This window comes from Seriola lalandi, unplaced genomic scaffold, assembly GCF_002814215.2.
Source record: "Seriola lalandi dorsalis isolate HSWRI2012SDOR001 ecotype SW California unplaced genomic scaffold, Sedor1 jcf7180002054979, whole genome shotgun sequence".
NCBI classification, from domain to species: domain Eukaryota; kingdom Metazoa; phylum Chordata; class Actinopteri; order Carangiformes; family Carangidae; genus Seriola; species Seriola lalandi.
Window position 1 is genome coordinate 176,891 of NW_019525529.1, and position 27,648 is coordinate 204,538.

Here is a 27,648-nt window from a genome sequence, read left to right on the forward strand (position 1 = left end):
TTATTCTGGATTTAGCTATCCATCTTAACAGTTTGTGGCTCTGAAAACATATTTTCTCAATCACCTTCCTACTAAAAATGATGGGGTTCTCCCAAAGTTTTAACAGTTAGGGTTATTTCCCAAACTTTAACATTTATTGTTGCTTTTTTAGTCAAGAATATTAAAGATCCCATATTGTATAAAGGTGGATTTCCATGTCTTTTTTAATTATAAAGCAGGTCTAGGTTCTATATTAATACTGTAAAAGTATCAAAGCGCTCGGTCCACAGAGAAATGCACACAGCCTGTATTCAGAAAGTGAGCCTTAAAACCAGCCGTCAGGACTTCCTTAACTTTGTGATCTCACAACAAAGCAGTCACCACCCTCAGCCATTCCCCCAGCATGACCCACCTGGACCCACCATCCAACCTTGCAAGACTCTTTGAGAGTGTTTGTCTGAAATCTTATTGGATCACTCAAAAAACAGTGACCTGTTGTTACTAGAGCTCCAGGGAGAAGCCTGAGAGAAGAGAGAAGAGAACTATTGAGATTGGTTTAGTTTTGGTTCCACAAATAAATCTTCTTATGGATCAACACTTCAAATGAAACACCAGAAAAGTGGAAAATGTGGGACCTCTAATGTTATAAAGAAAATCTTGAGATTTGAAATAGGGCGGATATCAATCATCATATTGCGATTATATTGACCGATATTGCAAATGCAAATGGTAATTTTTGCATTGTGCTAAACATATAGGGTACATGCTTGTTTGATAGCTCTGGAGAATATGATTTGTAGGCCGGGGGAGATCTCTGGTAACGTGAATTGGTATGTTGTGACACGTTCTACCTTTATCAAAAAACTGCAGCTCCTGCGATTTGGATATTGCACTAAGCCACATTTCAATGAATTGTTCAGCCTTAATTTGACCTTCAAAGTTGGAAAAATATTTCACATGTATAATACACATTTGGTATCTTTGGAAAGTTTGGGATCTGCCCTGGCATTTCAAAATAAAATTCTGTGGGTTTGAACAATGTTTGGTTGCATATGGTGTGTTCAGGGAGGTTGAAGGGGTTAAAATCTCCTTCTCCTTCTATCCTGATGTTTGTGCACAAGCCAGTAAAGGAAAGAAAGTTCTCAGTTTCCATGTTCTCTAACCAGTAATTTGGCCCATGAAATAAGCTGGTTACATCTACATGTTCTCTGCAAATCTTTCCACCAGACGCTGACTTTCTTGGTCGTTCACACAAACCCTGCGTCTTACATTTTTTTTCAGCCACAACCTTAAGTAAAGACTTCCTAACCCTGATGATACTTGTGAAGTGTGAAATTTCTCTGTGTTATTTAGCATCTTATTTTTCTTTTTCTTTTTACATATAGACACACTACTCTGTGGACAACCAGCAGCAGCAAAACACAACACCTTCAAAAGTCTGTTGAAAACATTACACATGGCTGTGCCTCCCCTGCACCCAAAAGCAGCAGCTCTACTTCCTGTCATGTGCAACAAGCTGAACCGCAACAGTACAAGACAGAGGCAACCGCGCGGCAGCGCACAGTGGCTCGACTGCAACACTGATCGTATTACAGAGGCCGAGAGAGAGAGGGAGGGAGCGAGGGAGGGGAGGCAAGTTAAAAGAGAAGGAAAGACAGATGAAAAAAAGTTCTGCTTTCATAGAAGAGGAAAGAAACTAAATAATCAAAAACAGGCAGCTGTGAAACCACAGTGTCACTGATTGAGAAACAGAAACAGAGATATGCTAAAACACTAAAGGACATGGCCAAACACTTGGGTGTGACTGTGTGATGCATGCAATCGAGGCACTTTCCAATCCTGTTTATGTCATAATCTCCCAGGATGTCTCGCACTTTCTCCTCTCAACTATCAGCCTGGCCAGAGAACACTCGAAACACCAATCTCTGGCTACAAAGCACTCCCAGCTCTGCCTTCAGGGGGACTATGATGATGATGATGATAATGATGACGACAGTGATGGTGATGATGATGATGATGTAAGCAAGGGTGCATTTCCAGATGTCTGTGTCCCATTACAGTTCAGCAGATGTAAGACGCTCACGACTTCAACGCGACCAGGTGGATTTTATCACATTGGCTACAGAAGCTTACACTTATACACAATGGATGAGTGCACACACACGCACACAAAAACACACACACACACACACACATAGACATGCAAGTCACATACGGAATGAAGCAGCTCAACTGTCCCACAGCTGACCCCGGTAAATGCTCCAATCTGTGTGAGCAGCACAGACACACAGCAGCTCATGTGAAGGAGCCTAGCTAGCTGCTTTTATCACTGTATTACTCCCTGTCTATTCCAAAATCTAAATTATTCCTGTATAAACCTTATACATTATTAACATATAGACAGAGCTTCTTGCTGCTTTAACATCATTTCACATTAGGGGTGTACAAATAGGTACAGAATCAAATAATTTGAAATTTAAAGACCCCCTCTGATGAAAATCAAGTTTTTAACATACATATGATGTTTCTTATATAAGAAACATATCATGAACGAAAGAAGCAGTCAATGCTATGACTGTGTATTTCCACCTTGAACTGCAGTGAACCAATGACAGTCTCATAACAACAGATACGTCACAAACCTAAGGAACCGATCCTGTCAACTTGTGGGGACAGGGGGACGGGGCTAAATAAACCTGAAACCTTGTCAGTACAGAGAGAGAGAGTTAGCATTAGCACAACCACTAATACTGTATCATCCACTGCCTGTTACAAGCTAACAAACAGAAATAAAAGATGCTAAGTATGCTAACCGTTCTGATACGTCTGTCAACTTTAATTAAATAGGAAACCCCTACCACCACCACCGCCAACCAACATCGCATTTAATCCTTTTGTTTATCTAAAAACTTCACCAAAAAATGACCAAACATAGAGACATATGGTTTCACTGGAAAGAGGGAAATGTCAGCCGGACTCTGGAAGCTGAAAACATTTCACAAAACCCCCAAACCCCTTCAATAGATTGCATTTTTAATTAACTGGTAATAATACAACACTGAGGAAACTAATTGTAAGAGGGGTGAAATGAAGTTGAATTCATTCAAAGTCATCTAATCCTCTCATTTGAAAAGCTGTTTTGCTTTAATACTTACAAAACAACAATTAATTTTCAAAAGTTGCCAATTCATTTTCTGTTGATGGACAAACTTATACTCAATTAATCACTGCAGCTCTAGAGCAACTACTCTAGAAAGTTTGTGTAACGTCAAATTATCCACTCGTCATTAGCCTTCGTTTTGCTGATAATTATATATTTGTGCAACACCAATACAAGACAATAACTGGCCCTGTTCCTTCTGTGTACCTGCTGGCCATCAGATCAACTCTGTTTAAACTGGAAGCAAGTCCTTCCTATGTGCTGTAGTGACAAAATTCCCCTTGTAAAAACTCCAGAAAGACACAAAGAAGTAGTGAGCCACATGATAGTCATCATTTATATATCAGGGGTTTCAAAGAAATTATTGTCTTAAAATCAAGTACTCCATGAGATGAGGACTCTTCCATTGATCTGACAATTGACTGACAATTAACCGTCCACTTGTTCCCAGACATATGTAACAACAGATCCACTAATCACACACACAAAAGTGGACTTGACAACTTTCTATGAACTCCAGGAAGACACATCAGCTGATTCCCATGAGGTAACTTGGCCTCATGAGCCTAAGGGTGATCTACATCATTTAGAAACAAAGTTGTTATAAAGCTTTATTTGATTTTACTGCTTGGAAACCCGCTCTCTGAGAAATCTAAAAACAGACATGGAGAGAAAGACTTGGGAAAAGGGACGATTTTATAGAGATGAAGACGTCAAGAGAAAACACACACACAGAGAGGAAGCATGGTCACAGCACGCCTGAGGGAATCCCCATGTGAGAGGAGCGCAGGCCATGCACCCTCCACAAAACAGCGTTTGTTCTCAGTTACCAAGCCAACCATTAACTGCATGAAATGAGCAGCCAAAACCTGCCACTCTGAAACATGTAAAAAAAAAAAAAAAACACAACCGAACACAGTTGGCTACAAACACACTCTCCCATTACCTCTGTTGTGAAAATAAGAGCCTCATCACAAGATTATTATGCTGGGAAACTCTTTGCGTCACACTCCTCAAGATGATGATCATAAGACTACGGAGAAATCCCAAGAGAACAAGAGTTTACCTCATATAAACTCATCCAACTCCACTCTGTAAACAGCCAAAGATGGATGGCTGTTGAGTTCTGGGTTGAAGTTGCAGATTGTCATCACCACATAATTAGAAAGTGTTTCAGTTATCAGATGGTTTTAGTTAAAACAAGATATCAAGAGGCAAGAGTCAATCTGCACTGACAACACTGGAAGTTTCAAGACAAATAATGTCACGCCTCTGACATGAAAATTATTTCACACTCACATGAGTGTGCATACACACACAAATGCTGTATCAGCAGGATCCTAAACGCTTTTCATCTCAAGCCACTGCGCCTAATCCCTTCTCATTATTGCAGTCTGTCCCAAGCCACTATCAGCCACCAGCACTGCTATTCATTCAAAAGAAGGATAAGTAAATCATTAAAAATCTTTTTGCTTTGCACACCCGTCATTATCAATACACATCCGTTATGAAGAAGTGCCTTCTTTCGCAATAATCTGGCCGGTTCCAGCAGAAATAAAGAGGCACACACACACTCACAGCTCCAAGGCAAGGACAGGGAAGCCATGCTGCAGCTGTCCAACTGGCACTGCTCCTCATCCGCCAGCACACAAAAGGAGCCGCACAGGACTGAAAAACCATGTGTCCATGTGCACTGTTTTCTAATACTGGCAATTTACAAACGCAAAACTGAGACATGTAATCGTCTTTTAACAATACACAATTATAAAATTGTTTGAGCGCATTCACAGACACAGCAGAGCTTCGCAGTAGCTGTACGGTTTATGAGGTAAAACGTTGTGAATGAAAACTGGGGAAAAGAGGAATAAAAGAGTCTGAATAATGTGTGGTTAAGGCAGAATTCAACAGTAGCTATTCAGAAAACAGGGTAGAAATGTTTATCCTCCTCAAGAGGGACAGAAGGAAGGGGAGTTAGCAGGCTAACCAGTCAGTTACATTATCCCAGTCAGCTAAAATGACCGCCGCCGGTCCACAGACAGCATTAAAGCTCGGCTCACCACAAGGTCCACGGTGCTCCTCACAGCCTCCGACACGCTCTGCCTGACTTCCGCGGCCGTCCCGGGCTTGCTGAGCCTCTTTGTGAATTTTCGTACCTCAGACATAGTGCCCGTCCGGTTAAAGTCCACTCCGTGTGTACCGGTGTGAATGCGAACATGCCGCGGCGACCGGACGGAGCGGCAGCGGCGTTGTATGACAGCCAGATGCGGGTTGCGTTGGAGGTGAACCAGCCAGCGGTTCGCGTCGCGAGGCGGGGCTGCCGCTGCTGCTGATGAGAGCAGAGCAGAGAGGGTGTAACGCGGCGAGATGCTTCACTCTCACCAACTTCCGCGTCTCCTTACTTGAGCGGAGTTATCACAGATCGTTTATGTGAGGAAGACAACGGAGTGGGCGTTAACCTGACAGTCTCACCCACAATCTTTATCAATAACGAAATATTTAAAAAAAATAATAATAATAATAATTTTGAATGGCTGGTTGCATTTGTTTAATGGCCTACAATGGAAACTGTAATGAATGAATGGACCTGTTTGACACTTAGGCCTACTGTATTTTCAAGATAAATGTTAAAACTTAAAACACAAACTCAATTTTAACGTGTTTAAAAAGTTTAATAGTGAACTGAATAAAGGAAAATGTGCCTCAATTGGCATCAGTGAATAACAGCCTTATTTATGAGTAACATTGCAGAATTTAATTGCTGATTAGAAGCTAAATTTAGCTTAACAGTAAGTACAGTTTTTTTTACTACAACTCCTGAGAGTTGTGATAAAGATTAATATTCCAGTGACAGAAACCCATAAATAAATGTAGAAACTTATTAGGGTCACTCCACAACTGTTGTGACGTGTAAAGTGTTGGTGACCAGGAAATCAGCTCAATAGAGAGCTGGAATTATACATGATTGTTCATGAATTTATCAAACAACATAATCCAAAATTCAATAGAGATAAAATGTGCACGTTTTAAATAGTTTTAATAATTAATAAAACATACAATCTTATTACATGCCATACCTATAGTAAAAGAACAGGAAAGCAAAACAAAGATGTCTGGTAAAGGTTATTTATGTCTAGTAAAAGTGGGAACAGGTAAGTATAACAGGAAAATGACGTGGAAGTATGGAGTTAAAATTTAAAGTATACTGCTCTCTTGTGGAAGAGGTTGCAAATTGCAGGTAAATGGCATTAAACTCTATTTTCTGATCAGTCAACAAAAATGAGCAAACCACTAGGTTTGATGAGGGGATTGCACCTGAAAATCATATGTCTCATTTTCATAATGTTGATGTTACCAGCCTCAATATGCAGCATGCACACCAAACACATAGAATATGTGCCGTTTTGCAATGCAAATCCTTTGCACTGAACAGATGCGTCACTGCTGCGTTTGCCAACTCAGAAGCACATTTTATGGCAGAGGTACTTTGCACAGTTGTCAGTGTGAACATAGTGACTCTCATTATAAGCTGATATAGAAAACAAGAGTGGTTGGAGGTTTGAGTTCAGTGTAAAGTTGCATCTCATTAAAAGAGGAATGAGTACTAAACAAGCCATGAAATCTAAATGGGTTTGGGTAGAAATTTAAAAAATCTGAAATACTGATTACCATGGTGATGCACTGAAGAGGCTTGAATATATAGGAAAACTTAATTTAAGTGGATTAAACAACAGTTTTAAGTTAGGAGCTCTATGGGGAGCCTTCAGTTAGCACACTCACTCTGTACAAGCTACATGGTTACTGTAAGCCAAAAATCCACACTGTTCCTGTGTCAAGTGTCCAAGGGAAATGCTGGCTGTTGTCCCAGCATTCACTTGTCATTGTACTGGGTGAACTCCTTCAGAGCCCAGTGTTTCATTTCTATCTCCTGCCGTAATCTGCTGTACTCCTCAGCCAGGGCCTCAAACTCTTTGCCGAGGATCTCAAAGGAGGCCAGTTTTAACTCCACAGACTGCTTCTCCACCTGACAGGCCTTCAGCTCAGACTCCAACTTCTCTCTGAAATTGAGATGGAAAAGATAAAGTAAGTTTGATTTTTTGATTTTTATTTATTTTTTAAAACTTCAGTCACATTGTAGCTCCTATGATAACTTTTCTGAAGGCTTGGATAAGGATAAATTCAAAGAACATGACAAACACAAACAACCGTAAGAAATAATATGCATTTCTTCAACTACTATCACTTGCCTTTCAGAAAATAGGGATAATGAAGTGCTCCAGTACAGAAATATGAATAACATTGACATTACATGACAAAATTTGAAATAAGTCAGATAGATAGACAAAAAGTCTCTTGCCTTATCTTTCTATGAGCAGATATTGAGTCGGCTGTGTACGTGTCCAGCTGGATTTCAACCATCTCAGCCCTTTGAAAGAAGAGAAAAAAAAAAAACATGAGAAACAGGAATGTGTGTTTTTTTGTTTTTTTTTTTAAATCTTCTTTTGAATTGTGGTTGATGTATAGTAGTAGTCACTAAAAAATAAATAAATAAAACGTATATTTAAAGTATTTAAGAAGTTGACATTTTTGATAAATGAGAATTTAAATATCATGGTTTAAATGCTAGTATGTGTATGTAAAACTTCATGGATACTCTTTTGAAAATAGCAGCAACATCATATCACTTTAGAGACATTGGTCCTCATAATAAACAATATTATAATTGCGTTGGGTAACGCAAAATGTGTTTTTGTTATTGATACTGTAATATTTCAGCCCATACATTTACAAGCATATAATTGCTTGGATGCCATACTAGGAAGATTTGGAGTATATTGATCTAATATATTTATGTAGGTGAAACATCTGCTTACTTTATCTTCTGTAAGACTAATTCACATTTGCCTTCAAAGTAGTCCAACTTCTTCATGTCTAAATCTGCCTGGATCTTCAGCCTGTGGTCCAAGATGAGAGACTGAAGAAGCTGAATACACTTAGTCAGCTCCTGGTCAGGGAAAGAAGGAACAGAATGCAAAATAATGTTGTGACAAGCTGAGCAGAACATGAGAAATTTAGGTTCGGATCCTTTTCTTAACTAAATACTATGAATGTATTGGAGCACTTACAGAGAGGTAGAGTTGAGTCTGTCTCTGCAGGAGAACAGTGTTTTCCCTGCAGGTCTCTTTCAGACTCTCAGCTCTTTTCTTGTCTTTGTCCAGCTGGACTGACAGATGAGACAATTTGCTGTTCTTCAGACCCTCACTCTCATTCTCTAGAGGGGGATTACAAACCAACATCCTAGTCACTGCAGAACAACCAAGTGATATAAATGTACTGAAAGTGAACTACAAGTTAATTTTTACTGGCAACCACAGATAGGACAGGGCTATGGTACTGTACCCCTTTCAGGTTGATAGTAAGAGAGGAGGTTCAGACACTTTTTCTTGAGATGTTTCTCCAGCTCTCTGGGTAGACTCTGCTTCATTCTTTGTACATTCTGGTAAATATAAAGAGAGCATTGGCATAGGGAAACAAACATGGCCTGTATTTATAATTAATAAAAAGTGGTTTCATTTGTTTCCCTGAACAATATGTCCACTGCACATCTTGCACACCAAGGCCAAACATTTGATTTATTTTGTTTATACAAATTCCGAAACAACACATTACAAAGAATACCAAATGCAAGATTTTAACTAAATGAATGTATTGTATGTTTATGACTCACTTTCTCTGATGGCATGAGCTCCATCACCTGCTGGGTGTTCAAACCCAGAACAGAGGGCTGGTCCTGGTTGGTTGCGCTACTTGGATCCAGCTGTCTGACACACTGAGCCACCAGCACACACTTCTCCATTGTCTCATAGAACTAAACACACAACCAAAGCGTGATATATTGAGGTTGGAATTTTATCACCAGATAAGTGTAATCACTACTACTCAATAAAACACTGCTGGCATCTGTCTCCTCTTGTCACATTGGTAAACATGAACATACAATGATTACCAATAGATAAATTACCAATTTCATAATATATGGTAAACTTCTGGGTACTGAAGTTACAATCTTTCAAACGGTTACCTTTACCTATGATTTGAACCTGGCAATGTGGAAAGTAAGTTGCAGAGGGCAGCTTAAATGACCAAAAATAAATATAACAAAATACGTTTTTGTTGATTCACTGCAGCTGTTTGTGCATTTGTACACTGTGCAGATAGGTTTAAGAAAAGTACCAAGTTCTGGTCAGGGGGCACAGTGGCATGGTGCTTCCTGACACAGTGGTCCTGGATCATCTCCTGCAGCCCTTTGTGCAGGCTCTCAGAGCGTAGCCAGTGTCGCCTCTGGCTCTGCAGCTTCTGTTCAGCCTGGGGAAAAAAAGCATCTGTATGTTCTAACAGATACATAAACCCTAACAAACTCAGACGTATAAGAAGAGAGAGGGCACATCTATGTGGCTGCAATTCCTACTGGTTACCAGTAGAGGTCGGTAAGTCATAAACTACTTAATGTGTAGTTAAATATGAATAACTTCTCCTCATAAAGTGTCAAATCCAGCATACAGCTGTTTGGTGTAACTCAAGTTTAGTTTGAATCGATATAAATAAGCATCATGTAATACTGCACTTTGCAAAGGTTTTGTCCCAGTGTGAGCACAGTGCTGCTGATACCTTGTCCAGCTCTGTTTTTAGCGACACAGTGAGTCCAGTTTGGTCCACATGTTGGGCCAGGGTGGCTAGGAGTTTACAGAGCTGAGGGTTCTGGGTCAGATCCTCCTCGGTCATGTCACACAGAGGAAAGGAGGAGAGGACTGGGTGGGTGGACAGTAAATACAGTAAACCTATTATCACTGTCAGCGGATCCAAAACAGCACAACACTCCAACTTTAACTAAATGCTACAGCCTATAACATAGTGTCTATAACATAAGTTAAGGTTATAAGATATGAATAATCAATATGGAGGAACGGCGTTAATTTTTCATCTCATAATTTCTCTCTAACTCTAAAATACATTAGCTTTCAAGCACCATAGGTGTATTTACCAGAGTAACAGTCTTAGCAGCAGTTAATGTAGTCATTTAAACGCTGTTTTCTTACCCTGTTGGTGCAAACTGTCGCCCCTCCCAAGCAAGGACACATGCGTAGACTCGGGACCAGCGGACATTTTCAGCTGAATTTTGTTCCTTATTAACCAAACAACTTCTCTATTTGTGGATTTCTGAAGAGTTTTTCTGCTAGCACAAACACGACATGAATATGAAATGCGTACTTCCTGAATCAAGTTGCGCGCGTGTGCAAGGAGCCTCCTTATTGGCTAACGGACCCATGTGACCAATACAATCAGAGTTCTGCCCACCTGCAAGAGTTGTGTGCCACTCGAAGGAGCGCACACTTGTACAGCGAAAACTGTAACATTTAAACATTTTAAAGATTTTATACAAACTATAAAGGTTTTGTGATAAGACGGAGACAAATACAACACAATGCTCTGGCACATTACACTACCTGAAATGAGATAATACAAAATATATTCAATACACCATGAAACTGCATCTTCTTTGTATTTCATGTAAAAATCAGTTTACTGTCAGCATCAATAATTTACTGTTAAGACTAATTTAGTAATCTTCACATGCAGGCAAGACATGGCACTTCTTACTCTATCAGATAAAGTAGGAGCAGTAAACAGTAAGAACTGGGCAAAAAGAAAGGTAAAGATAATTTCCTCTATATGTTGTGTTGCACCTGGTACAGCTCCGTGCCTCTCTCAGTGTGGTCTGAATCAAAATCTGTATCTGCCTGGGGTCTGCACTATAGCAGCTCGATTGATGGTCAAAGCCACTTACAAGGGTTTTGATGAGCACCTCAAGTCCTTCCACCGGATAGACTATAATGAAATCTCTTTCCCTGCCATAGTGCATCAACTCTGCCATTCCTGATATGGATCACAAATAGGCTGGAAGATGGACATCTGGAGAGGAGAGATTCCTTCTCATAAGTGTCTCTGGATGAAGAGGTGGCCACTATGGCTGGCTCCACATTATGACATAAAACCCCTTTTACATGCTGACAATGATACAAAATCCTCTGGGCTGACAAAGTCAAAGGACACACCTCTTTTAGATTGGAGACGTGTTTAGCTGTGCTCTTTGGTGGTGGGCTGGAAGAATGGCAGTAGGAAAAAGTGAAGGGGAAAGAGGAATCCGTGGTCAGGACCCTGATCGTAATGCAGAGAAGGAGAGAGTGTGTGCCTTCTTCCTTCATATTTGGGAGCTTATGACATGGTAGCTTTCATGAGAAGTGAATAATAACACTCTCAATAGTATAAAATAAATCCTATTAATCTAAATTATAATCATTTTATCAGTATTTGTTGACATGTTTGTTTGTGTTTTTTGTAAATTTAAAACTCTGAAAACAAGTGACAAAAATTAGCAGTAGACACCAGTGGATTGAATAAAAGAGAATCATAACAATATTGGTTGAGGTAACACTACACACATTAACTACAGAATGTAGGCTAGTTAATGTTTGTGAACATGATATGAAAGTAAACATGAAATGAATGAGCGCTGGGCTTAATTTAGAACTGACAGAGCTACAGACATTCTATCTTCACACACAGAGCAAGTGTCTCATGTTATTATCAACGGATTGTAAATATGTGTGTGCTCATAAATGCTGCACTACTTACAATCAAGCTCTACTGTCACATCAGGCATTCCTCATTCTCCAAAGTGTGAAGGGGATGTTCAGGAACATCACTAATGTTAGGTGGACTTTGTGATAAGGGGTCACAGAGTCACACCCTTAAGTGTTTTATGTTCATTGTATGGTGTATGCCAGGGCTGGTGTTTCATTGCATGTACATAGTATCTCTCATAGTTTTTTAATTCTGGACATCAACTGGTGGAGTATTCCTGTAGTCTGCGCCTTTCTGCCATGACCTCTGGCCTCTCATGTGGGCTCGTCACAGCTGTTTCCTTGCAACAGTCCTTGCCCATATCTGGTCTTCTCCGTGCTGCATTCCTGGTATTTTGTAACCATACCCTTACACACTGTTTTATATTTGTTCTAGTTATATACTTATACGAGTCTGTGTTTTTCCCCCTTTCCAGTCTGAATATCGGTATTTCTAGCATGTGATATAACTTTTGCTCGGTACAATATAGTAACTTCACTGTAGTGCTGTTTACACAATGGCTGGTGGTCCTCACTCATCAATGAGTGGGCAAAATTAGATATGAGAGCCACTCAATTTGAGTAACATTATAATTGACACGGGATAAAACCAATGGATTGGGTTAGGATGCAACTCTGTACATTTTATTGGCCGTGCTCATAGACCAACCCTTATTTGCTAAACCAATTAATGAAAGCTACAATTGATTGCCGAGGTCTTTGACCAATAATACGCCTCGATTTCCGAATAGGCGGGCCTTTGCCATTGAGGGGTGGGGTGTTCGAGGTCATTCAGTCCCTCTCTGATTCACTCTATCGGCGTGTGTTCAGGGGACGGGTAGTTGGAGTAAGGAGTCGCCGGGCGGTAGTGCGTCTCAAACGCTTTTTGGGAAAGAAACGCCGCTGAAAATTGCACCACAGACTGAAGAAACGACCCCCGGTGACGACTTCTGTGAAATTATTCAACGCGACGACTGCGCCACACGCACAACCAACAAACGCAGCCAGGCTATCAAATGCTAGCCAGCTAGCATCCCTGAAAACTGACGGGATCAAGGTGTTGATAGCTAGCCTCCCAGCTAATTATCCATCAGCTAGCATCCTCCTGCCGTAGCATCATTAGCTTGCTTCTCCTCCTCGCGCACGTCGAGACTTCACTGCTCGTGGCGGTGCCTTTTAGCTCGCGAGCACCAAATTCCACATTCAGACAAAAACAGACATCGGAGCTTCCTAACTGGCTGCCGCTGGAGAGAGCGTCTGCGTTGTATTAGTTGACACCATCACACCCATCTCCCCAACCCCTTCACCTCTGCCCCTCTCCCTCCACCCGAAACACTGGAAATCCACAAGCGGCCGGATAGCGGCGAAGGGCCGGCGAAGCTGGGGGTGGTAACGTTACCGGACTCGCAGGGAGTCGTAACGGCTACAGACAAGCACAGCCGTGGGGATCTACCGACGAGTATGGACGGACTGGCCGTGGAAGTTCGCGGCTCGAATGGGGCCTTCTATAAGGTAACCTGGTTACAGTCGCAGTTTTTAGTTGTCGCAGTTAAAAGTTTTGTTTCAGGAAAAACTGTGAGGTTTCGTTCTCCTGAGCGCAGCCCTAGCTAACCATCACTTGGCTAATGTTAGCTTAGGTCCAGTCCTAACAAACAGGGATGGTTTTGCGTTCCATTAGGGTTGGCCATTGTGGGGTGGGTAGCTAGCTCCAGCTAGCAGTTAAGCTAAGTACACTTGTCATCACCAAGTATGGCCTATATTTGATCGTTTTTAGTTAATGTCAATATGATCACAGGCTATACTATTGGAAACAGATGCCCGTAGTTTTGTAATAGATGCAATCATAAGATATTGCTTTGTCCTGATATGTGGGATGCACACATTTAAAACAGAAGCGAGCAGCTAATCAGACAGCTGTTGTGCAGTTCCTACGCACAAGTATGATGAGATGCTACATCAAAGCTCACATACTTCATGTTTGTTTTGTAGCCCAACCCCTAGCTGCACTACACATGTTTATTGCTCTGACAAGGAAGAACTAGAGTGCAGGTTTCTGTTTCAATTCTTTCTCATTTTCAAAAGAAAGTGTACTTTCACATCCCAGCACATGACTCGAAAATTTTTGTTGCTGCTGTGTCACAGCTTGTTTGCTTGTTTTTAAACGTCACGTTAAGATGGCAACTTGGTGACTTAAAATTCGAACACATACATTTTGTTAAAAGAGAGCTTAAATATCAATGTTTTTATTCTGTTAGTCACCCATACAGATATGGGTTGTCTTGGTGAACATTGTAGGTTCTGGCATAATTTGGGATTTTAGCAAAAACCCTGATGGAGGTATTGCCAACCTGAGCTGAAACCATGATGTTGGGAATTGGCGAATAACCCTGTACATTCTTCCCCTCGATTTATAGTGTTTAGTATTTGTGGCATCTCCTTTTTTCTTTCATCTGTTTAACTACATTATTTTCTCCATGTGCCCCTCTTCTCTATTCTGTCTTCCAGCCTTCAGCTGGTCAGTCGACCACATGGTGGTTTAGGGATGAGCCTATATTTACTCTCCTCGTGCTGCTTCACCTGTCGTTCTGTTTTACAGGGTGACAGTTCAGCTCTGGCATGAATGAACACTTTCCACTCATCTCTGTTACGTCGATTATCTCTCACAGCTCTCATTTTGTGGATGAAATGGACACTTAACTGCGTTTGTGACATTTTAAATGTCATATTCAAGGAACTATGTTGTCCTTGTGGGAGAGAGTGGGGCAGAAGCTTTACTGCTTTTCCTGTTGTGATTGACACACAGGGTAAAAGGATTTTGCTTTTTAAATGCACCTCATTCACCTTGGTGTCACATTGAGTCAGAGAGTTTTTTCTTTTTAACTGTGAATCAGGGTCATATTTATGAACCTGTCAAGGCAATACAGCACCTGTCTGGAAAGTGGCACTTTCTCCTGTTTAACTTTTTGCAGCAGTGAGCACATACCAGGCAAACTGATAAAGGACTAAATGAGGATATCTCAGGACATCTTATATTGACAAAGATCTCTCTTTTTACATCTTTAATTTATATTTAGTTATAAATGGACCAGTCAGCTGAACTCCTGACCACACTGGCGACTTATGTGGAAAGAATGCAATTACTCAATATAATCAGTTTTCATTAGGGTGATGGTTGAAAACTTTAAAGGTCTTGGTCACCACATGGACCTGCATGTGGCTGCTGGCCAAAGGATGAAGTGATGTCATGAAGCTGCCTGTGACCCCCCCCCCCCCCCCCCCTTCAGGCACCCACCTATCCACTAGTCATGTCATACTAGAAAGAGGTCTTGCCTGCCCTTTGACCTGGTAGTATTTGGTGGAAGCAGTTCTTAACCGAACATAACAAGCACGGGCAGCTGCCTCTTAATGTGATCTCTGGAAATTTGAGGTTAAGCACTTCTTCAGTCAGACCTGTTGCCATTGCTGGCTTCTTTTCCAGAAGTTAACCAGCTCTAATGCTACTGGTACACAAGAAGTATGAGCCACAGACAGTAACTGCTCGTGTGAATTGATATTAACAAAGACCTTGTCAGAAAGCAGGCAGTGGTGATTGATAATTAGAGTTGTAGTGACAGTGGCCTGCTTAAAGGGTGTAAAAATTCTCGATGTATCTACATGACGTTGCCCCTGGTCTAGGCTGAAACCCTAGCCAGCTCTTCCAGTGCAAAGGCGGAACCTTTCCACAAGTGAATCCACACATTCACTCCTGACCCCCAAGCACGATTGCAATTGACGATACTGCCCGACCCCTCTGTCCCATATACGGTAGTGTCACACTGAGAGATATGCCACACCCACCACTTTCCTCCCATCTTGTCACTGCTGAGTGGTGTTGGTCAAAGTTTATGGCATGCTGTGACAGATTTGTGGACCGCCATGATGGACAAGTAACACATTTAAGTGAGCTCTCTTGTTAGAGTTCTCTCTGGGCTGTCGCATAATCTATCCATATAAGCTAGGCTGAGTGAGTGACTGCCTTCTCCATACATGTGTACTCACGAACATCCCTTCTTCAACTTACACATAGAAAGTGTATGCCTTTTAATTCTGTTTGTGTATGAATTAGTGTGAGTGTGTGTGAGAGAGAAATATTTCCAGGCTGTCTGTGCTGTCAGGGGGAGTCAGTGTTCCTCGTCACCTTATCGAGCACAGAATTCACAGCCAGAGAATTGTGTCAGTGATGTGATGTCTTGGCTTCCAAAAAGCCATAGATGCTCTTTTCAGCAACAGTCACAGTATCGGTCTAACACGGATTACAAACCAACTGTCTGTGTTGTTTACATGCAAAATCAAATGCTCCCAGCCCCACCCCTTATCACTGTTGCTCTGTCTTGGGCTTTCATGGGAATAAAACTATTTTTTTCTGCTTTTCTTTTAGGGTTACATCAAAGATGTCCACGAAGACTCTCTCACAATTGTATTTGAAAATAAGTAAGTTTGCTCTCTCTCTGTTAACATCTCCTGTATGTCTGCTTTATGATAAATAGTCCTTACATGGGGAAATGAGGCTTGAACTATAGTAATTGAGAGTTACGATGACTGCCCCAGGCTGGTGCTTTACCAAGGCATTCAAAATTGTCCTCCTCAGCACCTGTGCTTGGCATGCAGCTGTCCATACACGTCTCTAACAGTTTTTTTACCTCCTGCTCTGACCCCTCCTGCCCCCACCATGCTTTCCTATACTCCTAGCCCCACCACCCGTCCCTATGGTCCCTCTTTATCTACTTGGCTGAGAGTGTAGATTAGGGTGCCCCTAAAAATAGTGAGCTAAGGTATGCAGGGTGGGAGGAGTGGCAGCATGGTTGCCCATGTCATTTTTGGGATGGTTTATTCCCCTCCCTCTCCCTTTTACTTTCTCTGAGCACATGGAGGTGCTGGAGTAGCTGGTTGTATAAGACAGTGAATGAATGAAACACCTTTTTTGGTTGATAATGATAGTAATAGGGCTCTTAAATGAAAATTGTTTTGAAGATTTAGACTAAGTTTGAGAGACTTTTCAGATTTCAAATGAACATACATCTGTTTTCATTTATGTGTCCAGAGTAATAATATCATGTTTCACCTTAGAAAGTCATTTAGTGAACTTCATTGCACTGAGTTGAGTTATTTTCAAGTTCTTACTTTAGTGTGAAATACATCATACAATGAACATAGTCACTCATTGTCCAGACACAGTTCCTTAAACTTCCTCATTAAACTCCTCACATAAACTTTTAATTTTTATTTCATTATGTCTGTTAGTGTGCTGTACAACAGTGATGGTGATGCACCCATGCCATTGTAATCCCAATATGACATGAGAGACAAAGAGCTTGAATCTAGCCTGCTTGAACTGTTACTGAATTCTATTGTGATACCTGTGACTGTTGATAAGCTGAAAAACATTTGTTTTATCTGTGTTGTCTCGCCACAGCTGGCAGCCAGAGAGACAGTTGCCCTTCAGTGACGTGCGGTTGCCTCCTCCAGCCGACTACCACAAGGAAATTGGTGAAGGAGAGGAGGTGGAGGTGAGATGCACCGCTTTGCATCCGTCTGACTCAGCCCATACACCTGAGTTTTCACTAACCTCATGTCTCAAGGCCTTGGTGTCTTTTCACTTTATCAGACAACGGATCATTATTGGCTAGTACAGTAATTTCCAGGACATTCATGTGGCCTCTAAACTAAATTAAAGTATCTATGTTTATGCCTTTTAAAGTAGTAAACAGCCCAAACAGCCTGTGGCACATAATGGTTTAAAAGTTGTTTTAAATCTTTATTTGCATATTTCCTGGTGCTTTTGGGCAGCTGATTAGAACAGGATTATTATATGCGTATTGGCTTTGTAAAATATTATCTGGTGGGAAAGTTGAATATATTGCTTGCATTTTGTAAAACCAGACTCAACCAGAATCTGCACAGGCTGAAATCTCAAGTCAGTATGAGTTTGCAACAACAAGTTTACCTCATATTTTTGATTTCGTCTACAACACATAGCACTAGATAGTTGTACACTTTGTATCCTCTCTGCTTTACTAGTCACTAAACAGTGGACTTGTAGGATTCCATTCATAGTCACAGCATTGGTCTGACATTAGCCTGCTGAATATGCAGTTAAGGCCATGTTCACCGTCATTACATCTTGATTTCCACTACAGACAATTTGAAGCACCGTTAATGAATATGAAAGTTGTGATTTGTTTTTGGCTGTGACTCAGCTGTCATTCACTGTATGTCTGCTTACAGGTTTACTCCAGGGCCAACGAACAGGAGCCGTGTGGCTGGTGGCTGGCACGGGTCAGAATGATGAAGGGAGAGGTAAGTGGTTGCTAGGAACCAAGGAACATCTTATTTCAATGAGATAAAAAAAAAAAAAAAAAAAAAAAAAGTCAGGAAAAGATTTATTTACAGACTGTTTTTATTGCTGATATGTACTAAAGCAGAAGAGCGTATCCTCTCTTCTTTGGAGGCGTGTGTTTTGCCATTATGGTGATTTCAAATCCTCTTTCCACCTCTGCATGTCTCCATTCATTCAAACACCACATTCACACGAGAAGAAATTACAAAGAACAACATGATGCTGTTTTGTTGTATTGTCTTGTAAAAAAAACAAAAAAAACATTATAAACCACTCAGTGTTTGTTTTTGTAATCAGTTCCTTTGATGCTTTGGTGCGCTGAAGGAATTTTTGATTCCTGAGTTTTAGTGCACGGGGCTTAGATTTCCTGGAGCTATTTCATTGAAAAGGATTAATATTTTGGAGAAGATGATGCCTCGTGTCAATGATAAAATCCAGCCAGGCTAGCTTCCTCTCTGTCTCAGTATTTAATAATCAGTAATAGAGGCGAAGCAATTATGTTTCACTTTGCTTCAGCGTCCTGTTGTATTGCCAGTAACTGTTTATTGAGCTCTGAGTACTGCAGTATCCTGTATGTAGAGTGAATACAAGCCTGTAGTAAGATAAGTACTGCTGGGTAATGAGCTCAAAGAGTCGGTATGTCCTGATGTGGTCTGACATTGTACCTTCAAATTACATCCTGTGCTTCTTCTTCACACTGACTTGTGTCAAAATGGATTTGCACCATACTCTGTGTAACAGGCACAGTTGGCTAATTTTGAGGTGTTTTTCAGATTTACAGATGATTTGAACCACTACTGGCTCTTAGTTACCAGCTCGAGCTGCAGGTTGAATAGTGGGTCAGTGGGATATGGAAAGGACAGCTTTGCAGTGCTACTGTGCCAAGGGAGCTGCTGCTGGTGTAGTGCTGTTATTTGGAGCAGTCTGATAAGAGCCCGCAGGAATGTCTAGCATTGACTGATGGCTTTAATACTGTCCTTTGAGCATGGAGTGTGCAGTGTTCATCTCACTGCCTCACTCGTTCATGGTTCCCCTTTTCTTTGTCTACATTTTGTCATCTTTCTCTGTATCTCTCTTGGGCTCATCTTCTCTTGTTTCAACTTATGTTTTCTCTAAAACAGAAGGATCTAGGAACAATCTGTAGCTTTATTAACTGGATGAATAAAGCTATAGATTAAATGTGTTTTTGATATGAAGTATACTTTCTTTCAACCTGAGAGATGACATCAATTAATTTTGAACTTGACAGCTGATTCTACATTTTTGTATGGATTAAATACAGCAGTTCTGCACTGTATACATCTTAGCATATGGATGTTTTTTTCAGTTCACATATCTGAGCTGTCAGGCTGTCTCGTGTCTGATATTTCTGCTTATATTAAAAATCTGTATCTCTTGTGCTGTTTGCAGTTCTACGTGATTGAATACGCTGCATGTGACGCCACATACAATGAGATTGTCACAGCAGAGCGCATCAGGCCCCTCAACCCCAACAGCCCTTCCTCTCGGAACTCCTTCCATAAAGTCCCCATCCCTGTCCCAGAAGACCTGAGGGACATGTGAGTGTCTTTTACATTGTCAGGTTACATATAATAGATAGTTCTTCAATTGATATTTATATATTTATGAATTTTGAATTCTTGAATGTGTCAGTGAGCAGTGTTGTTACAATGACCCATGGCTGTTAAATGAATAACAAGGCCAACTGTTCTGTGGATTGTTTTCTTATTGACAGCTGTGCAAATGACAACATTCACAAAGACTTCAGGAAAGCTATCGGAGCCAACTGCATCTTCTTCAGTGCCCAAACACACGAACTCATTGTGCTGGTTAGTATTTTGACTTCACGCTTGAGCTGGGACTCACCTCATGAACAAGTTAATGGGCTTATTAGATAGACACAGATGAGGGAATAATACAAAACGAACTGTAGTAACGCATACAAATCTGAAAGGTTAAAATGAACCGCATGTCTGGGTTTTTCTGGTATTCCTATGAGGTCTGTAGCTCAGTCCGAACACATTCACTGAGCACTTAATTAGGAACACCATACTGGTACTGGGTAGGGCCTCCCTTTGCTCTCCAAACAGCCTCAGTTCTTTGTGGCAGGGATTCCACAAGATAATGTTGATTGCATCACATCACATCACATCCTGCAGATTTGTCAGCTGCACTTTCGTGCTCCCCAATCTCCCGTATTACCACATCCCAAAGGTGTTGTACTGGATTCAGGTCTGGTGACTGGGGAGGCCACTGAAGTTCACTGAACCTGCTGAAACCAGATTGAGACGGCTTTTGCTTTGTGACGTGGCGCATTATCATGCTGGAAGTAACCATTATAAGATTTGGCCATAAAGGGATACACGTGGTCAGCAACAATACTCAGATAGGCTGTGGCATTAAAATGATGATTTATTGGTATTAAAGGGCTCCAATTGTGCCAATAAAACATTCCCCACACCATTACACTACTAGCAGCCTGGACTGTTGACACAAGGCATGTTGGGTCCATGGATTCATGTTGTTGAGGCCAATTTCTGACCCTATCATCTGCTGCCTCAGCAGAAATCCAGATTCATCAGGCCAGACTGTTTTTCCAGTTTTTAACTGTCGGGTTTTGGTGAACCCATGTCCACTGCAGTCTAAACTCAAGAGGCTGTTGCATGTGAAAATCCCAGGAGATCAGCAGTTTTAGAAATATTCAGTCCAGTCTGTCTGACACCAACAATCCCTGGAGCAGTCAAAGTCACTGAGATCACATTTTAACCCCATTCTGATGTTTGATGTGAACAGTAAGTGAAGATTCTGATGTGTATCTCCATTAGCTTATGCATTGCGCTGCTGCCACATGATTGTCTGATTGGATAATTGAACGAATAAGCAGGTGTACTGGTGCTGCTTACAAAATCTTCAGTGAGCGTATCTTACTTCCCCTTCTACTGTCTCTCCTCGGTGAATTTTTTTTTTAAACACACACACAAAATTCTGAATCAGCAACAACTTTGTCAGTGCTAATTAAAGACTCATCTGATTCTTGAAAATTCTTGACGATATGGATATAACAATTATGTTTTGAAGTCATTTTAAAGTTGTAACTTGATCCTTTTTTTTAATGATCTTCACAGTCTACAAATGAAACCACAGTAAAGCGTGCAACTCTTCTGAGTGACATGCATTTTCGCAGCATCAGAACCAAGCTTATGCTAATGTCCCGCAACGAAGAAGCCACCAAACATTTGGAGGTAAACATGCTCTGTTACACATGCACATACCACTGTCAAATACAATGAATTTGCCAGCCCTTGTTAACATTTAAGACCCAGCCATTCATTTTGGCTTACTTTACACATTTGCACTCAACCCAAGTTGCATTTTCCCCCTCCCAGACAAGTAAGCAGTTAGCATCAGCCTACCAGGAGGAGGTGAGGGTCAGGGAGGACCTGATGGGTCTCGCCATCGGCTCCCATGGTGCCAATATCCAGCAGGCAAGGAAGGTGCCTGGAGTCACGGCTATCGAGCTGGAGGAGGAAAGCTGCACATTCAGGATCTACGGAGAGGTAGACTGCTTGATGAACCTATGTGCCTTTGCATGTTCTGGTTATGTCTGATATACTGTAGTGTAATGTGGTGGAATATTTGTGTCGTGTTACAGACCCCAGAGGCAGTGAAGCAAGCTAGAGAGTATCTTGAGTTCAAAGAAGACTACTTTCAGGTACCCAGGAATCTTGTAGGTGAGTGAGCAACATAACATTCCTGAGGGAGCTCATTTTGGTGGTGACAACATCCCTCTTCATCACCATAACATATTCCTTATTGCCACACATTTACGCTCTTATTATAAAGACATTATTTTACCGTTCCTTCTTTTTCTTTCTCCCCCAGGCAAAGTCATCGGCAAGAACGGCAAAGTCATCCAGGAGATTGTGGACAAGTCGGGCGTGGTCCGTGTCAGGATTGAGGGAGACAACGACAAAAAGCTTCCCCGGGAGGAGGTAGGCAGGCAGGGGGCTGGCAGAGACGACACTGCCAGCAGCAAAGAGGTGAATGGACCGTTCGGCTGGTCTCCCAGTCCCGTACAATCGTGCCCTCCCCACCCCACACTCCCCTTCTGCTCTCCAAAAAAGCAAAGCTACTTTACTGCAGCAGTATGTAGACGTCCCGTGTGCTGTCTGCTTTGACACTGTTCCATTCTGCTGCTTTGTCTCTCCTGTTTTGTCACTAGCACTTATGTTTTCATTGCTTTTCAATACACACAGCCCACAGCACAACATATGTCAGTTATGTTGGGCCTGTGTGGGAACTTAGCTGTGTGCTGTCCCTGATGGGTTGATACAGTATGTTTCTGTTGAGTGTGCTTCATGTGATTTTTCAAGCATACTAATCATTCCAGAAATGGGCTGTAATTTACTACTTACAATGTCCTATTTGAGTGAGGTCTGAACTGTTTCCGATCAGTGATATCCCTCAGTCAATGGGGCTCAATATGTGATCATTATTTGTTTTCTTAAAAACACAACACTCAACTCTTCATCTTCCCCTCTTTGCGTTTCATCAGGGCATGGTTCCCTTTGTGTTTGTGGGAACTAAAGAGAACATCAGCAATGCTCAGGCTCTTTTGGAGTACCATGTGTCCTATCTCCAGGTAAGTCAGTTCTCCATGTCCACCAGTAGATGGTGGCACTTGCCCTTTCTCTATTACTGTCTCTCAGAAAACTTCAGATAAAATAGAGCTGACTGTTTTAAGTATTTCTGTCCTCTGTACATTGCAGTTTTAAATTGACTCCATATATATATATTCTTCTCAGAATATCTGGTATCATCATATCATTTGGCAGGAAATGTGTTTCTTAGAAGCACAGTTTCTTTGTGGCATTTGGGGTAGGGGCAGGGTGCCGGTGGGACGTATGTAGAGGGTCATTTCACATTGGTCACCTGTCTCCCTCCTGCCTAGCACCACATGTAGAAAGCTGCTGAGAGCACCTCATTTTGCCCTTACCTCATGTGCTTTTATAAATAGCCCCTCTCTCTGGGATGGGGGTGAAGGGTAGACTGGAGTTTAGATTACCAGCTATCTGGACCCTGAGCTTCCAAAATAACACCGGACCCCCACCCCGCCTCACTTCCTTCACACCTCCCTTAAGGTTCAGCTGTTGGTCGAGGCAGCTGTCACACTGTGAAGTGAGACCCCCTCCTCCGCCATAAAAACTGCTGTCAGTGCACTGCTGCCATTAGACGCACTGCCCACCCCCCCATCTATAAAGATGGCTCATGTGGCTCAACTGAAAAAAATATACATTGTGGCTCTCCTAAAAAAATGATAGTAGCTTTTTAAAAAAATGTAATTGTCATTTAACTTGATAAACTTATAACTCTGGTTTTATTCTAGCTGGATTTAAGAGTTGTGGGGGAGGCCATTGTTGTCATCATGGTGGTGTGGTGGTCCAGGGGATCCCAGGCAAAATGATATTGCCTCATTTGGAGAATTAACAGACATTTAATCTATCTCATCATTGTTATTTTCCTGTGTCAACAACGACTGTCTCATACCTGAGACAAATCTGAACAAAATGGGCAAGTCTGTCAAATCCATTATGGCATCTGTGGATCAAACGGCTAAGAACATTTGAACCAGATGCTTTTAACTATTCTTAAACAGCACATTGTGATACACATTTTTGTCTCTGTCCCAAAAGATTAAAAGGAGAGGGGACAGTTTCCATCAACACAGTGTGATTTCACATCTACCGAATCACTCAAGGCACAACTCAACTTTTTCTCACTTCAGATTTGGCAGTGGTTTGGAAGAAGTGGCAATCTAAAAGAGATCAGTGGAGTAATGGTTGTGTTGACAGATGTAGCTGTTTATCCTAACTTTACCACTACAATCTGGCGTTGGTTGGCTATTGGTTGAAGTGGGTGTCAAAATTGTCACATTTGGGATTTTTTTGAGGCCCACAATCCATCAGGTTGATGGACTGCACTTTACACATTACTGCCACTTAGTGGTTGAGTGAAAGGCTCAAAAACAAGCCCAAAACCAGCCCAGGTCCACAGCAGACGTGAGTTCAGACTATGGCTCAGTTCCATCTAAATACAACAGAGTATGTGTGTGCCATTTTATAGGCTGAACAAACATGTCAAAGTGAAATTATTGTAGACAATCACAGTCTACCAAATGAAGTGAGGTCAGAAACAAAATCTGTGAGTAAAACACAATCTGAGTAATAGCGCAGTTGAGGTTTTGCAGATTAAAAAAATCATGCTTTTAATCATGTTTTTAATCATTAACATCCAGGATAATCCCTTTCTGGTCCCTACACATGTGGATCAGCTTGTTTAAATAGTAGCATCCATGCTTTGTTTGTAGGTAAACCTGATAATGCCTGTTGCTCAGATGATCTGCATACAATGGCAACACTTTTGGCACATGGCATTATTTTGTCAAACTGGAAGGGGCCCAGGTCACCTTGTCACACTGGACACTCAGGGATTCTCCATTTTAGCAAAAGCTGGAGAAGATAAAATACATTTTACACAGTAATAGCAGCAGCAACAAGATATGGGTGCCATTCATGACTCACCTTTATGGCAGATTATGTTGGTGCTTCTTGTTTTTCTCTGCATTTAACTTAGTTTTTAGAATTGTTCATCTGCACTACTGTTTCTCAACTATTTGTGTTTAACATCAGGTGGACATCAAGGTGTAGGATGGAAGGGTAGGAGGGGGATTTTATTGATACATTTCAATAAATCATGTGCAGAACAACAGGCTCAACCGTCTATACTGTTTCCCCGTCCCTGGCGTGCAGGAAGTGGAGCAGCTGCGACTGGAGCGCCTCCAGATTGACGAGCAGCTCCGTCAGATCGGGGTGGGGTACCGCGCACCTGCCAGTCGAACGGGGGGCCCAGGTACTGACCGGGAGAAAGGCTACTTGACAGATGAGAGCAGCAACTCACTCCATGCCTCTCGCACCTATGGAGGCCGCGGCAGAGGACGAAGGGCCTCCAACAGCCAGTACTCTGGATATGGTGAGAATGAAGGAGCTGAAACTTTAACTTGATTTGATTCATAATCAGTTATGTTTTTTTTGTGTGTATGTTTGTAATAGTTTTTGTTTTTTACATTACGTGTCTCTGCTTGATGCAGGCACAAACTCTGAACTGTCCAATGCTTCTGAGTCGGAGGAGGGTATGGAGCGAGACCAGCGGCCCCGTGGCATAGGCGGAGAGGAGAGAGGCTCCCGACGAGGCGGCAGGGGCAGAGGCTCCAACTCAGGACGAGGCCGTGGAGGACCAGGGTCCAAGCCCTCGAACTCAATCAGCTCAGGTAATTAAAGACCAACCTCAGTCGTTAAGATTACTGGTCGTATAAGTTTTGAGAGCTTTTCCAAGTAGTCATTGCAGCAGTTTAATGGTATCTCATGGTATTCAGAGTGTGGGTTTTTAAGTCACTTAAAGCAGCCTTTTCACATTTATTCCTACTAGTCTCACAATAAGTTTACAAATGACAAATTTACAGTACAAATTTAACAATACAAAGTTTGGGAAATTTGTCCCAAGTTGGTTGTTTCTTGTGATTTACAAACTGGTAATAACTGAAGTTGAACCTATGGACTATTGAGGAAGGAGATTTCATCATCACGTGGTCTTACAATAATGTTAAGGTGACAAGAACCTTGTGTATGGTGCTGTCCAAGTCTTCAAAAGAAGCAGCTGGCAGGTGCCTTTTTGTAGTTGAACAGGTGTGCTCGTTTTACATGATGAATTCAGTTCACCTGAGAGTCAGAGGGAGATTAAAAATGCGAGAAGATTAGCGAAGTGCAGTTGTAATACTACTTTTCTGTGGAATCTGCAGTGCTGAGGGACCCAGACAGTAACCCGTACTCCCTGCTGGAGGGTGAAGGAGAGCTAGCCGACACCGACATCAGTGAAGGCATGGGAGGAGACCGCCGCAGGCGCTCCCGCCGCCGCCGCAACGACCAGGAACCCAGCGTAATGGATGCTGCTGGAGAGTCGGACAGCCAGGCCGGCCCCAGCGAGAATGGACTGGGTGAGAATTTCAGTCTTGTTCCGTTGCATAATGATTTGTGAAGATATACAGTACATTTGTTGCCAGGTACACACTGAACATCTCTGAAATTAGAACCACATGCTTGTTGAGTAAAAATCCTGAACTGTAACATTATCAGAGAAAGTATTTTCTAATTTGGGTTTTAGATGAAGAGGCCCGGCCTCAGCGTCGCAACCGAAGCCGCCGCCGCCGTAACCGTGGCAACCGCCCAGAGGGAGGTTCAGCCAGCCGTGACAGACAGCCACATGAGAGTGGTGAGTCACTGTTCTTATTTTCCCCCTCAGAAAAGATGATATATTCTGTATCAATACAAGCTTTGATCATTTCCATTTAAACTTATACAGACGAGGCAGCTTGACTGTCTTTGGTATGTATTGAATTAGTACTAGCATTTTAAATCTGTATCTATATTGTATGCACAATGTAGCTAACAGAATTTCTTGTTTTCAGTGACTGTTGCTGACTACATATCCCGTGCTGAGTCCCAGAGCAGACAGAACCTGCCCCAGAAGGAAAACCACGCTGGCCCTGAGCCCAAGGTACAGACAGAAACACACACTGTGACCTCTGCCTTAGTTTTATTTTCAGAAGTCAGATTATTGGACCATTCTCACCTTTTTTTTTTTTTTTCACCCACCTTTTGTACCCACAGGAGAATGGGACCAGCACCAAGAATGATGAGCGAACACCCTCCAAGCGTTCCCCCAGCAAAGGCATGACCTCGGCCAGTGAGACTCTGACCTTGGTCAACGGGGTCTCGTAAAGAGACGGCCCTGCCCCTGGTGAACCCAAGTCTAGAGCAAGACTCCATGGCAAACTCTGTCCCTGCTTGCATTAACTTAAACCTTAAACAGATGAGTGAAAAGTACCTGACAAAATACCTGAATTCATACTATGAGAGTGAAAAAGTACAAAAAAACGACAAACGCATCTACTTAAAAACACACGTTAACGGTGTATGCTATCCTATCTATCAGTACGTAGTGCTTATTTAAAAAAACAACTAGCTTGCCAAAAAAGAGCTGGTGGATATGACTTGATTTTTAAAAATACTGAAACACGAGAAACAGGACGAGACTTTTTTTGTTTTGTTTTTGAAAACGGTTGTCTTTATTTGTGTCCTTTTTTTTTGTTTTGTTTTGTTTTGTTTTGTTTTGTTATGTTATGTTAATTTTGTTCATTGTTTATCACTGGTTTGGACTTGGCGGTCGCTCTCTCTCAACCAAAACAGACGCGTCTCTTAACAGTGTTAAAGTACAGACAAGAGAGATGTAAGCTGTAGGGAGTGGCGGACGAGCAGACAGTCCAATAGCTCATGTGACGAGATGTTCGCACACTGAACCTGGGAGTGGAGACAGACGGATTGGAATATTGATAGACATTG

At 41.8% G+C, this 27,648-nt stretch overlaps 3 protein-coding genes across 7 annotated transcripts in view; 1 reads left to right on the top strand and 2 right to left on the bottom strand.

Moving 5' to 3' along the window:
* The window catches only part of dock11 (dedicator of cytokinesis 11), a 67,747-nt gene extending 62,272 nt beyond the window's left edge, over window positions 1-5,475 (bottom strand). For both annotated transcript variants that reach the window (XM_087171219.1, XM_023396590.2), the window contains exon 1: window positions 5,197-5,475. In XM_087171219.1, the coding sequence (XP_087027345.1) occupies window positions 5,197-5,301 (105 nt within the window). In that variant the 5' untranslated portion in view covers window positions 5,302-5,475. The remainder of the gene's footprint in view (window positions 1-5,196) is intronic.
* A 681-nt stretch (window positions 5,476-6,156) lies between these two features.
* haus4 (HAUS augmin-like complex, subunit 4) lies at window positions 6,157-10,417 on the bottom strand. The gene is made up of 9 exons (XM_023396577.2): window positions 10,234-10,417; window positions 9,806-9,945; window positions 9,371-9,502; window positions 8,865-9,005; window positions 8,537-8,633; window positions 8,263-8,408; window positions 8,011-8,141; window positions 7,494-7,562; window positions 6,157-7,194 (listed from the first exon to the last, which is right to left on the bottom strand). The coding sequence occupies exons 1-9, from the start codon at window positions 10,298-10,300 to the stop codon at window positions 7,008-7,010; spliced, it is 1,110 nt and encodes a 369-aa protein (XP_023252345.1). The 5' UTR covers window positions 10,301-10,417; the 3' UTR covers window positions 6,157-7,007.
* A 2,206-nt stretch (window positions 10,418-12,623) lies between these two features.
* On the top strand, window positions 12,624-27,648 carry fxr2 (FMR1 autosomal homolog 2). Of its 4 annotated transcripts, none has more exons than XM_023396592.2 (17): window positions 12,624-13,329; window positions 16,235-16,287; window positions 17,270-17,363; window positions 18,082-18,153; window positions 19,604-19,752; window positions 19,929-20,022; window positions 21,319-21,435; window positions 21,580-21,750; window positions 21,846-21,924; window positions 22,076-22,233; window positions 22,749-22,835; window positions 24,955-25,222; window positions 25,341-25,520; window positions 26,049-26,243; window positions 26,411-26,518; window positions 26,715-26,803; window positions 26,917-27,648. In XM_023396592.2, the coding sequence occupies exons 1-17, from the start codon at window positions 13,279-13,281 to the stop codon at window positions 27,025-27,027; spliced, it is 2,076 nt and encodes a 691-aa protein (XP_023252360.1). In that variant the 5' UTR covers window positions 12,624-13,278; the 3' UTR covers window positions 27,028-27,648. The 4 variants fall into 4 exon arrangements, with proteins under 4 accessions (XP_023252360.1, XP_023252361.1, XP_087027319.1 ...); XM_023396593.2 differs by having other exon boundaries at window positions 25,003-25,222; XM_087171193.1 differs by having other exon boundaries at window positions 22,076-22,185.